Source organism: Apus apus, chromosome Z (genome assembly GCF_020740795.1).
Source record: "Apus apus isolate bApuApu2 chromosome Z, bApuApu2.pri.cur, whole genome shotgun sequence".
In the NCBI taxonomy this organism is placed as follows: domain Eukaryota; kingdom Metazoa; phylum Chordata; class Aves; order Apodiformes; family Apodidae; genus Apus; species Apus apus.
The window spans coordinates 14,933,731-14,946,652 of NC_067312.1; the positions used below are offsets into that span (position 1 = coordinate 14,933,731).

The following is a 12,922-nucleotide window of genomic DNA, read 5'->3' on the forward strand; positions in this document are numbered from 1 at the left end:
TGTGAGGCTTCATCCCAAACCCAACAGCATTGTCAGAAGTCACTAGTACTTTACCTTCCATCAGGAAGAGCTGTGTGCATCACTTGAGGTGGTAGGTTTCTGTGGACATTTCTGGACCAGGGACTCCACCACCACGGCTGCTTGAATGACTGCCACACAGGCAGGCAAGGCAGAAAAGTGCCTGCTGATCCTCCGCCAGCCCAGCTGAAGACTGATCTGTAACTGTGAGGCTTTGCCGGCAAATGTAACCCTGTTTCCAGCATGCTCACGTTTGTCTCATGGTCAAGGCAAAGTAAGTTCTTGAAACAACCACATAAATACTTCCCTCGAACGCACACACACCCTTCCTGTGTTTAGAACCCTCACTAAAAGAGGCGAGATACTGGCAGGACGGCAAGAGACCTTCTCTTCAGCAGCAGGAGGCACCGCTCGGGCCCGCCTGATGCAAGAGCGCCCGCCGCCAGCTGTGTCAGTGCCAGCTGTCGTGCTGCGGTGTCGCCTCGCTGCACCTGCCCTTATCTTTGTGAGAAACGGCCCGGCCGCCCTCTCTCCCAGCTGCCGTGGCAAAGTTTCCCGGGCAGCAGCCCCGTCCTGCCCCGGGGCAGGGGGCTGACAGGAGCCCACCCGCCGCGAGGCCCGGGCACACATCTTCCAGAGCGCCGCGCTGGAATATGGTAGCCCTGACCTGGCCCAAGACAGCTCCTGGGAAAACACCAGTCCCTCAAGGAGCCCGCCCGGCAGCGCTGCCCTTCGGGGGAAGGCGCCAGGAGCTCTCGCTCCCATCCATTCCCGCCGAGGGACGGGCCAAGAGGGCCCGAGCACACAGCGCAGCGGGGGCAGCGCGGGCAGGTGCCCCGGCCGGGCCGGTGCCCGCCGCCCCGTCGCACGCCCACACACCGACACCCCCCAACCCAACCGCCTCCAAGCGCCGCCCGCCCCGCCCCGCCTCGCCCCGCAGGCAGCCCCGGGCGGAGTTGCCCGCGCCCGGCCCCGCGCAACCTGCCCTCCCCGGCGCGGCCAATGGGGCGAGAGGGCGGGGAGGAGCGGCGGGAGCTGCCCGAGCCGCCTCCGCCCTCCGCGGCGAAACTCGGCGGGAGCGCGGCGGGGAGTTAGACGGCACCCGCGCCCGTCACCGCACCCGTCACCGCCCCGCACCGCACCGCCGCTCCGGCCGGCGGGAGGGGATGAGCGGAGGCCACCGTGCTCTGGCACCTTCCCGCGCCGCCCCCAGGGGAACCTGGAGCCGCCGCAAGCCCACCCAGGGCAGCCCGGCGCCGCGCTGAGCCCTCCCCAGAGGAGGTGAGGTGGCTGCGCTCCGCTCCGCTCGGCTCCGCGCTCGGGCCGCCTCGATCTCCCTCCGGGCAGGGCGGCGGAGCGCTGCGGTCTGCGGGGAGAGCAGCGGCAGGAAGAGGCAGCCTCGGCTCCCCCGGCTGCAGGCGGCCGCTGCCGGACGGCGTCCTGCTTCTGACTGCTTTTCACTTTTTTAACTGAGACATAACCCCCTTTTTTTTTTTTTTTCCTTTTGTGTTTTTTTTTTTTTTTTTTTCCTCCCTCATTTGACTTTTTATTTTCACGCTAGACGACCCGCTCCCTTACTGTGCCTTTCCTTTTCGGACCCGACCTTGCCTTTGCTCAGCTCCCCAGTGGCAGCGTGGCCATCATGTCCTTCGACCCCACCATCCTGCCACCTGCAAACGGCTCCGCCAATGCGACTGCCAGCGGGGCTGAGGGCGGGAAGCCCCCCACCATCCCCACCGTCATGTTCATCTTCGGCGTGGTGGGCAACCTCATAGCCATCGTGGTGCTCTGCAAGTCCAGGAAGGAGCAGAAGGAGACTACTTTCTACACCCTGGTCTGTGGGCTGGCAGTCACTGATCTCTTGGGTACCTGCCTGGTGAGTCCAGTCACCATTGTTACTTACCTGCAGAACCGCTGGCCGGGAGGAGCAGCGCTGTGTGAGTACAGCTCTTTCATCCTCCTCTTCTTTGGACTCTCTGGCCTCAGCATTATCTGTGCCATGTCTATAGAGAGGTACCTGGCCATCAACCATGCATACTTCTACAACCATTATGTAGACAAAAAGCTGGCAGGGCTCACGCTCTTTGCCATCTACGCTTCCAACGTGCTGTTCTGTGCCCTCCCCAGCATGGGGCTCAGCAAGTCCACCTTGCAGTACCCTAACACTTGGTGTTTCATAGACTGGCGAACAAAGAAGGCCACCCATGCAGCATATTCCTACATGTATGCCGGCTTCAGCTCTTTCCTGATCATGGTCACTGTGATCTGCAACATCCTCGTGTGTGTGGCCCTCATCCGCATGCACCGCCAGTTCATGCGACGCATGTCCTTGGGGACAGACACCACCTCCAGCCGTTTATCTGACTTTCGCAGACGCCGGAGCTTCCGTCGGATGGCTGGAGCAGAGATCCAGATGGTTATTCTGCTAATTGCCACTTCCCTGGTGGTGGTCATCTGCTCCATTCCTCTGGTGGTGAGTAACGTGCAACCCTTCTTCTTTTCCATCACCCACACCACGGAGTCTTGTCTCCTCCTAGTCTGTGCTTGTAGGACAGACTCCTATTTATCTGGTGCTGCAAACTGTTATAATAACTTAAAGGCTGTTAGCATACATGCATGGTGAGAGGAGGTTGTGTTGAACTATGTTTATGAGGAAAGAAACACACTTACCCCAAGCCCTGAGTTCCTTTGATTTGTTAAAATACAGGACGAAAAATTCTCAATAATTTTTTCAATTGTTCAACTGGAATCCACACAGCAAAAATCTTACTGAGAGCTAAACACACTTTGAAGTTGAGTTCCAAAATTAATTTGTGATGAGTGAGGTTTGGGTCTGGCCTGCATTTTTGGATGTTTATTGTGTTTTAAAAATGTGTTCTTGGTTGCTGAAGGGTACAGCAGTCCTTGATGTGCAGAAGGAGGAGAGAGCTCTGTTAACTTGGCACCAGCAACACACAAAGTGCTGCACATCCAAAACCCAAGCTGAGCTTCCTGTCCTGAGGGACTTCACCCACCATATCTGGGGTAATCCCACACTCTTACATCCCTCCAGCAGCTTCCCACTGTGGGAGGAGTAAATTCTGTGGAACCACCTGGTGGTGTAACTCTCACTTACCTGAGAGTTGGAGGAATCTGGCCCACATAACCTAAGGATCATACTGAGATGTTAGACATTACCACTAATCATTTGCTAATTTTCTGAAATGGCTGATACAGTTATTGTCATTGAATTGAACATGAAGGATCTACTTATTTCAATTCCTAAACCTTATGTTCAAGGAAGAAAGAAAAAAACCCAAACCCACTAGCTGGAAGCTTGCTTGCCACCCACCATAATAATGCTTAGCAAACTTCTGTCCTCCTCTGGCTCAGAGACATTAAACGAGCAGTTGGCTTGCCTTATTTGCCACCTTCCAAAACACAGAGCATGGAGCCAAGCAGTAGCTGTCAGACAGAAAGTGTTTTTAGAAGGATTGATTTAAGGGGGTTTATTGTACTGTAGCAGATCAGATACGTGTGTGAAATACAGCTGGCCAGCTGGGGACATGAAGCAGTCTATACCGTGTTAAGGGAGGTGAGAGAAGTACATGTGAACAGGACTCTAGAGGTCAGCAAGTCCGTCCCTCTGCCTCAGAGGAGCTGTAATCTCAAGGGTTGGGCCAGTTTGGCCACATTACTAACATAAACAGGAGCCAGTGAAGTGTGGCTGTGCTGGAGCACCAACGCCCGGCTGTCGCTGAAGGCCGTCTCCTGTCCTTCAGCTCTGTCACTTTGCCTTGTGCCGTGGCATGAGCAGGCATGGTGCCGTGTGTTCATTGCTTGACTGGAGGAAGCTGAGAGGTGCTGCCAGAGCTGCAGGCAGGGTGTCTCCGGGAGGTGCATGTGCCATAGATGAAGGAACCGAGCTGTGCACAGCCTGCCCCGCAGCCCAGCTCCAGAAACTGCGGGGTAAGCTGGCTTGCTGCCCCTGCAGGCTTCCAGCCATGGAGTGGCCAAAAACCTGGCGGTACCATGGGTTGATACTATTTAATTAGATTACTCTAGTATTGTAACAGCTACTAAAGCAACACTAATAACTGCATTTTCAAAAGAGATGCTGGTAAATGCAGAGAATGGGTTCTGCATGGTTCTGGGAATTAAATACGATGTCACAATGTGATACAGGGTATCAGCTGATGGACTTCAGAAAGTTTCATAAAAAAGCCAAACCTTAACATGTGAAGGAGCAGCAGGAAGGTGGAGAAGTCTGAAGGTAAAATGCAAAATGAAATTGTTCATATCCCTTTGGAGCTAGGCAGTTTTAACAAATACTGAAAAACAAAAAAAACCAGGAAAAAATAAAGAGGGAGAGGTTAACAGAAAGGGAACTGGGTTGTTGACTGTTAAATTAATAATCCTGGGTGGGGCAAAAAGTTTGTTATTTAAACAGTAGCCAGTGAAAAACTTGTATATAGCAGAAGGTATGTGAAAGTGCAGGTAATAAAGTTGTGTAGCACTCTCAGACCTTGATTTCACTGCTTAAAAAGGCACAGTGTTACCTTGGGAGTGTTTACAGAAATTAGCTATTCCCTGCTAAAGTATTTTCCCTGCTAAAGCAGCACATCTTTTCTATATCTAAAGTAAAAGACTGTCATTTCACTTAGATGTGTGACTAAGAAGAAAAAAAAACTTTCTTTTGAAAAAACAATACAACCACACATGTACAAATCATCAGTGTCCAGTGTGGTTACATTTCTTCATTGTTAAGTAGCTTCTATAAGTCTTTTGCCTCCCCACTGTGGAAATAAGCTATAGCCATAGATGCTGTTTCATGCCAGGGTGTACTGCTGGGTATGCCACTGGATTAAGCCCTCTGGTTGCATACAGACCAAAGTCAAGAATTGAGAGAGCAACTCAGAGAAGTGGTGCCTCTATGTTATGAATGCCTATAAAGAGCCACTAGCAGAGACAGGTAAATAACTAATATAGACGTACATTTTCATGACTCGGAGGAGTTTTACAGAAGCTGTCACGGAGTGAGAAGCTCACAGTCTGGCAGACTTCAAGAACATGCAAGTGGTGTAAGGTGGTCGCAGCAGCATGATTCAGATGCAGAAAGCAGGCTCAGAGGGTGCTTTGTGACTGAAGTGTTCTGATGAGCCGACTTCCTACTGATGATTTCAGCTGAATAAACCATCACTTCAGTGAAAGCAATGCAGCATCTGAAGGAGAGTCCTAAAACTCTAACATTTTAGAACAAACACTTTTACAACAAAGTAAAATAGCTGACAGAGGCAACCCAGCAGGGTATGTTTATTAGAGTTTGACAAAAAAATTTCAAGTCTTAAAATACTAAACAGCTTTGGAATAATCACCAAAGGCTTGTCTTGATTTAAAAAGTGGTTAAAGAACAGCAAGCTGACCTACAGAGAACAGCAGTTTTTAATAATGTCACGTTCCAGCACTCAGTTTACAAGTAGGGTCATGTAGTTATTAATGATTTATTCATAAAATCAGCAAAATTTTAAAGTGACAATAAGTGCTAAAACAAAATTATGGGGGATTGTGTAAAACATCAAATGAACCTGACAGAACTGAAGCCTGATCAAATTTGTCGAGGAAAGAAAAGTTGAATGAAAACCATTAGTGAAAAGAAACTTCTTATATAACCTGATGTGTTCTCCATGTGCAGAAAGTGATGTGAAAGACATGAAGAATATTAAAATAATTTTAAAATTAAATAAGGAAAATACATAAATTCTGTGCTAACTGTTGTCTGCCCTTCACACTGGTTATCCCATCTTTTAAAATATAGTGACGATAAAAAACAGAACTGGATGGAGTTAAAAGGAGAGACTATGCTATATTAGGAGGCATTTTGCCAAGAATAGAGTAGAAATTATTATCTGGCCTTTTAAAAAAAACACAACCTCTTTCAAGAGTAAATATGCACACACAACTCAGAGTCTGCAGTTCACTCAGCAGTCTGTCAGATACCCTTAAGATTTTTAAGTGCATGATCCTTTTCTGATCCTGATTACTGACCATTGTTGTTGTATTGTGGTGAAGTGAAAAACAATATTTCATGTTTCAGAGTGTAGTTCTGGTTGATTGCATAAAATAAAAAGGAGTTTCTAACTTAATGTTTAATTGATCTAAAAGTTTGGATTTTCTTTTTGGTTTGCTTGGTTTCAACTTTTCTCCTTAAATATCAGGGCTTGTCCGCAGCCACAAGCAAGGTGGCAGGCATGATTTTTGAGCAACGGAGTAGACACCAAGCAGACTCCGAGCCCTTGAAGGGCAAAGGTTATTGGCTTGTAGAGGTGAAAAACTTGTTCCCGGTTACTACCATATGGTTTTTAAATTTATCTTATTAGTATGTGGGAAATTTTGAGGGCAGGTAGAAGCAGTGAAGACAATTACCAGTGTGCCTGTAACTATACAAGTCACTTTACAACACTTCATAGGATTAGAAATCATTATTTGCACCTAGTGACTAAAAAGGAAAAGCAGCAAACAGCACACAGGACTCTGATCCTACCAGCAGCTGTCACTTGAACATAAACTCAACATACCTCGAAGCTATGTGCTTCCTAACACAATTGCAAACAAACTGCTAGTACTTCTAAGATATGTTGCCTGAATTCTACAGCTACCAAGCTAACAGACAAAACTCATTCTTTTAAGATCTGAATTTCTCTAGTTCACTTCTTTCTTTAGTTAGGATTACAAGTTGCACAAACTCAAGTATCATATTAGCTAATTTAGGAGTGGATTCCACTTACTTGGCTTACTTGGAGGATGCAAGGCAATAATATCCTTTATCATGCTACATCCTGCCGCCACAGAAGACTGGTAGCCAAAACAGGGTACATCTCTTGCTGTTTTTGTAGATGAAACATTATTAAATGCTGTTTCACCAGTATGTAAAGAAATTATTAAAAAATGACATTCCCATGCAAATTAATTTTTACCTGATTAGGATGTAATCCCAGCAACAGGTCTGAACTGATAAATGCATTTGACCTTCTGGGGAGCTTCTGCCTTTCTGGGAAGTAGAAACAGCTTTGTATAGTCCAAAGTTTTCACTAAATAAATTAATCTTATGAATCTTTAACCTGTATGTGCAGCATATCTGTCAAAAGGAAAGAAAGCATACAGACATAAAATGAAGTAAGCTGTGCTGTGCAATTAGCGACTGTACTTTTCAGTCACAGAGTCAGCACTTAAAGACATTTTTGTCTTTCCAGGAACTCTGCCAGGTAGACGGAGAAATGTGAAATAAGTAGCTCAATTTCATATGCCGCTTATCAAAAGAACAATCCTGCTATTAAACCACCGACGTGTAACTATAGCTGCAAGTTTAAAAAAAAAAAAAAAAAAGTCAGGCCTCCAAAGTTGGACTGTGTACTTCTTCACCTATCTTCAAAGTGTGCCTTCTAGTTCTGTGATCTGGATGAATTTATCAGCAAACGCCCTTCCCTGTTGCACCTCTAATCTTCCTGGTAATGACTGCATTTAGTTGTATGAGCTGCTAGAAGGCCTCCACTCCTACAACACTGTCCTTTGGACTCTTGGCTCTCAGGGCACGTACCTGTCCAGTGATCAACTGGTCAAATACGTAGACTCAGCTTTTACACACTCTCAGGATGTATTCCCCTGCATAAGGAAGTCTCCGTACAGAAAAAGGAGCATTTGGAAAGAAATGTTGTTATGGCACAGGTTAATCCCCTGGGGAAATTTGACATTTTGTATATTTATATATTTGACCTTTGAGAAGTTACACGTTTGAATTCTTGTCGTTCAGGAGGGGGAAAAAGTCACACAAAAAAGGTGATGTAGGTGTTCCAACAACAGATTTTAACCGATGCCAGACACTGTAATGTCAAAATATTTTTCAGCCTTCCAGGTTCAGGAATCCCAACTGCTGCCTTTCAGGTTCAGCACTGATGTCACTAATAGCAGCTTTACTTGCACAAGCTGATAAATCGAGTTACAAAACTTCTCCCCACCTGCAAAGTTAACCCGTGGTTGCCCATTTTCATTCACTAGCTTTCTCTGGGATGCAGTGGCAGAGCAGCTGGCACCATGGCTTTGGGGTGGGCGGCCGTGACCATGGGACATCTGTGAAGGAGGCCGTGACCATGGGACATCTGTATGGGATGCTGTTAGTGTGGGACATCCGTGAAGGAGGCCGTGATGATGGGATGTCCGTGAGGGATGTTGTTAGTGTGGGACACCTGTGCAGGTGGCTGTGACTATGGGACATCGGTACGGGATGCTGTTATCGTGGGACGTCCATGGAGATGTCCATGGTTGTGTGATATCCTTTGGGGTGGCCGTGACTATGGGTGTCCATGCGGGATGCTGTGACCGTGGGACGTCCGTGGGAGCGGCCGTGACCCTGGGACATCATCTATGGGGGTGACCGTGACCGTGGGACATCTGTGCCACCTAGTGGTGCCCTCAGGGAAGGCGTCCTCAAGCCAGAGGAGAGACTGGCTTCTTCGCTCCGACCCCCATCCAGCAAATGGCAAGCGATTTTAATTAAGGGTATTTTTAAGGAATCATCAATGAATAGCAGCCACACTGTAATTATTTAAAAATCTTGGACTCTGGAGGGGCCCTTCTTCTCTCAGCCAGTGATACATGGAAGCACGTAGTGATGGATATCTGATAGGAGGCTAATATAAAATAAATCATTTTTTAAAAATGTAAGCACATAAAGCTTAATAAAAGAAAAACCCTTAAAAATAAGCGGAATATACATAGGAATTCTCATTGAAGTACTTGAATAGCGTGTTTGGCTTAAAAGAAAAATAAGGTAAATAAATTAGTTGTCAAAAAGACATCTGCACTGTTAGAAATCACAAGAAATGTAACTGAGAATAAAACTCAGATATTGCACTATAAATTCAAGATTTTACCATATTTTGAATTCTATGGGTAGTTTTTGTTACCCATAAACCTGGAGAAAAGTACTGAGGAAGAAAATATAGGCAATCATCAGTTTGACAGTCACTTTGAGACAGACTGTATGCATAGAATTTCCAAAGAGGGACTCTGCATTATTTTTAACATACTTCATTGACAGCACACTAAGCACATACTTCACTGAGCACACTCAGTCTCTGAAGAATGCCACGACATTGCCCTGCTGCAGAAAAAATTTGTCCAAACTGAATTAGGAAATTTTTCACCACCCTTGGATGGCTTGACATGCAGAACTTCTAATAAAAATTACGTAAGACGGCTGTTCCTGTTTGTCTTCTTGTCAGTAACCTTCTCCTAGCTAGGCAAGACTTGAATATTTTCAGGAGTTAAAGGCTGAGATTTGAAAAACCTTGATAATTTTGTTATGGTATCAGATTAAGAAGATAGTAAGGGATTTATTTTGACTTACCCTAAGGAATGTGAAGAAAACAGCATCTTCCATTACCAAATCTTCTCACTGGCTTTCTTTTCTATAATTGGACATGGCATAGGTCTTGCTAAAATGGAGATCAGCTATGTGAGACTGATCAACATAACAAACTCATATGATGTCATCCTCCTTAGCGACACTGAAAACATAACAATTGATATCAAAGAACTGAACTGTGTGTTACTCATAGTAGCATTTACAAAAGTAGCTGTGAACCAGGATAGGGCCAAAGTTACCATTTTTTTCTTGGATTCAAAGAACCCAAAGGAGACATTTCTATGTAGGAGATAAGGTCCTAATTAGTCTTAAATTATGTGTATGAACAACTAAAATTGCTAATTGAATAGTCACTTCATGCAGCAGCTTCAACACATTGGATTCTGGACTACTTCATCAGTATTTTTATGTTTTTGTAAGTAAAACCAAAATGCTGGCTCAGGTAGAAAAGCAGAGCACTCCAGTCCTGTGTTGTAGTCTCGACCTATTGGAAGTCTTCTGGCTGGGGGACCATTTCCCCCTGGCCTTCCCCCCTGCTCCCCAATTTCTTTTTTCAAAACCACGTTGCAACAAGCAAACAGCTGAGGGTACACAAACAATAAGAGCAGTAAAATGCATTTCTAAACCTATCAACACCTCTGCACTTGTATCTAGAGTTTAGTGTACTTGAATTACAATCTTTGTTTCAGTTGGTTTCTAAACAAACTAAGATTAGACCTTTGCTAGAGGAACTGATTGTCCAGGTCTCCTCAGTCAGATATCTGCAGCTAATGAAAGACTCAAGGAGGGGAAGGAGAGAGAAAGAGTAATTCCTTTCCTACCTGTAACAAAGATGGACAATTTGTAGCAGATTCATTTCTCTGATTTTTTTGCTATTTCAAAAATAAACCAATTGCAGCCACTCTGAGGTGCCTGGCTTTGCCACCCTCTTTTCTTGTCGAAACTTGTGGTTACAAAACTAGATCTCTGCTTTGAAATGTAAACTTTTGATTTCCTGATGTATTTGTATAATTGTGTCTTTTTTTTCCCCTGTCTTCTTGGGTAGGTCCGTGTCTTTGTGAACCAGCTGTACCAGCCAGAATCAGTGAAGGATATAAAGCAAAACCCTGACCTGCAAGCCATCCGTATTGCCTCAGTGAACCCCATTTTGGATCCATGGATCTACATCCTCCTCCGCAAGACTGTGCTCAGCAAAGCCATTGAGAAGATCAAATGTCTCTTCTGTCGCATTGGAGGGGCTCGAAGGCAGCACTCGAGGGCCAATTTCAACTGCGTGGATGGCCGCAGGACCTCCTCTGCCATGTCAAGTCAGTCACCCTCCTTCATCTCCCGTGAGCTGAGGGAGATCAGCAGCACCTCACAAACGCTGCTCTACCCTCCGGAGTTAAGCGAAAGCAGCGCTGGAGGTCGTGTGCTGCTTCCAGGGCCCAGCGCCAGCTTGGCTCAGTCTGACACCACGTCAGTAAGGACACTGCGTAGCTCCGAGACCTCAGACTCTTCACAGGGGCAGGACTCTGAGAGCGTATTCCTGGTGAATGAGACCAGGTCTGGTGGCAGGGCCAGCTCTACATCCAAGGGCAGTCCTCTCCAGGTCACCTTCCCCACAGAGACATTGAATTTATCAGAAAAGTGTATATAGATAGCCGTGAAAGGCATCAACCTTTGGGGATACTTCCTGGTACATTGGAAAAAACTGGTGCAATAGATAGGTGTTCTGTGTATTTGAGGGGAGAGGGGTTCAGCTGTGCTCCAAAGGGCTACTTTTCTCTTGCCATGTGATGGGTGCATTTATTTTAGACTACTGAGGACTGTGTGGAACTAACACTGCACTTGGGGATACTTACATCAGAAAACATACGAAGCAGCTCTAATGGGACTGGAAACATGAACTGCCTTGTTTTGTTCTAGGACACAGGAGACCTACTGGGCCTCTGGAAATAGAAAGACCCATCACTTATTTTTTTTCTTTCTTTCTTTCCCTTTCCACATCTGGTAGAACTGTGTTTTCTCTCTCCATGGCTGCTCAGCTATCAAGAGTTTAAGCTTTTGGTACCAGAGCTGAATGTGAGGCAGCTGCTATGAACTGGACACAGCTACTCTGAGGGCTGCCTGGGGCAGGGATTTTAAGTGTCTCACTAAAGCATGAAAATGTGAATTTTTACCATTGTATATATATTAGGATTGAAAATATTTAAATCTATTCTTCTCTGTGAGAAGGTTTTTTATTAATACAAGGTATATAGAAATGATTGCCAGCCTTCTCTTCCCCCAGTATTTCCTGCTGATAAGATATTCTTGGTTTAGATTTGTTCTATGCTAGATTCACAGCTGATGAGGTAATTCTCTAGCTGAGAATACATAAGCACTTTCTGAGTGAAATGGGAATATGTACAATATTAAGAGAGAAAAAGAAAACACGTACTTTCAGTTAAGAATATTCCTTTTCAGTATATGTAGATACTCCAAAGGCAGGTTTTATTTATGTGCTGAGAACGTTTCTCTCTATAACGTCTGCGCCTCTCCGAGTACTTTGGCCCACAGTCTGCACACACTAAGGCACACTTAACATCGCCTATCAGAGCAGTCCCTCTGCTGCCAGGGAGACTCCTTACATGTAAATTTAAGGTTGTATACAAGTGCTTTCAATATCACGGCCTAAAACTTTCAACCCCTGGTTAGTAGTCTTAATATTCACTTTAGTTAAACCATCACTGATGTAATAAAAGGTATTTTTTCATAACATTTATCATTTTACTTTAAATAGTAAATAGACTTTTATGACTGTGTAATCTGATACTCCATCGAATAAATGTACAAAACCATGGAAGCAGAATTTTCATTAAAAGTATAGGTTATATAGAAACATATCTTGGTCTTTCGGCCCTTGAAAATGATTTGTTCCTAGAGTTTTAATGGCAAACACATCAGCAAAACCAGCTGTTAACCACTGACAAAAAGGAGTTTTGTGTTTTATGTGGTAAGAGTTAGATCTTGTTCCAGAAACACTGTTTATCAAAATAATTCTGTACAGATATTTGGAAGATGTTTTGTCAAATACGAAGCATGTTATGCTGCTTGAAGTGTTTTCATGTGAAATGCTTTATTGTAATCTTGAGCCTTATGTTGATATGTTTAAGCAACTGTACTGACCAAAGTCATTTTGGAGATCACAATTAAATGAAATGTTCTGCTTGATCTCAGTTTATATGAGTCTGTCATTCAATGCCAACTCCTCATGTTAACAAGAAGTTCCACCTTTGTTCTGTAAGTTTCCAAAACACGACAGCACGATCATCAGCAGCAAGTGGCAGCCATCTCCAAAGATCTCCAGGACCACCAATATGGAGCCATGAAAATTCTTCATGCAAACAAACAAAAATTAAAAAAAAACACCCCACTGAATAAAACCTTAGGCCTGTTCCATTATTTTCTTTTGACAGGGGAGCAGCTGAGTTTATTTGCCTTGATATATGCAGAAAGTGAAGTTAAATCTCTACTCAAAAG

General features: G+C 45.0%; 1 protein-coding gene across 1 annotated transcript; it reads left to right on the top strand.

Annotated features, from left to right (window-relative positions):
- Nucleotides 1–1,544: 1,544 nt before the first annotated feature.
- Nucleotides 1,545–12,613, top strand: PTGER4 (prostaglandin E receptor 4). Its single transcript, XM_051642622.1, has 2 exons — nucleotides 1,545–2,491; nucleotides 10,464–12,613. Exons 1-2 carry the CDS (start codon nucleotides 1,661–1,663, stop codon nucleotides 11,055–11,057), a joined length of 1,425 nt encoding a protein of 474 aa, XP_051498582.1. The 5' UTR covers nucleotides 1,545–1,660; the 3' UTR covers nucleotides 11,058–12,613.
- The last annotated feature ends 309 nt before the right edge of the window (nucleotides 12,614–12,922 follow it).

Bases quoted from the DNA above. Each gene is read 5' to 3' on its own strand.
- PTGER4 (XM_051642622.1), top strand. From the start codon at position 1,661: ATGTCCTTCGACCCCACCATCCTGCCACCTGCAAACGGCTCCGCCAAT. The intron at 2,492-10,463 runs GTGAGTAACGTG...CTTCTTGGGTAG, and splicing joins TCTGCTCCATTCCTCTGGTG to GTCCGTGTCTTTGTGAACCA.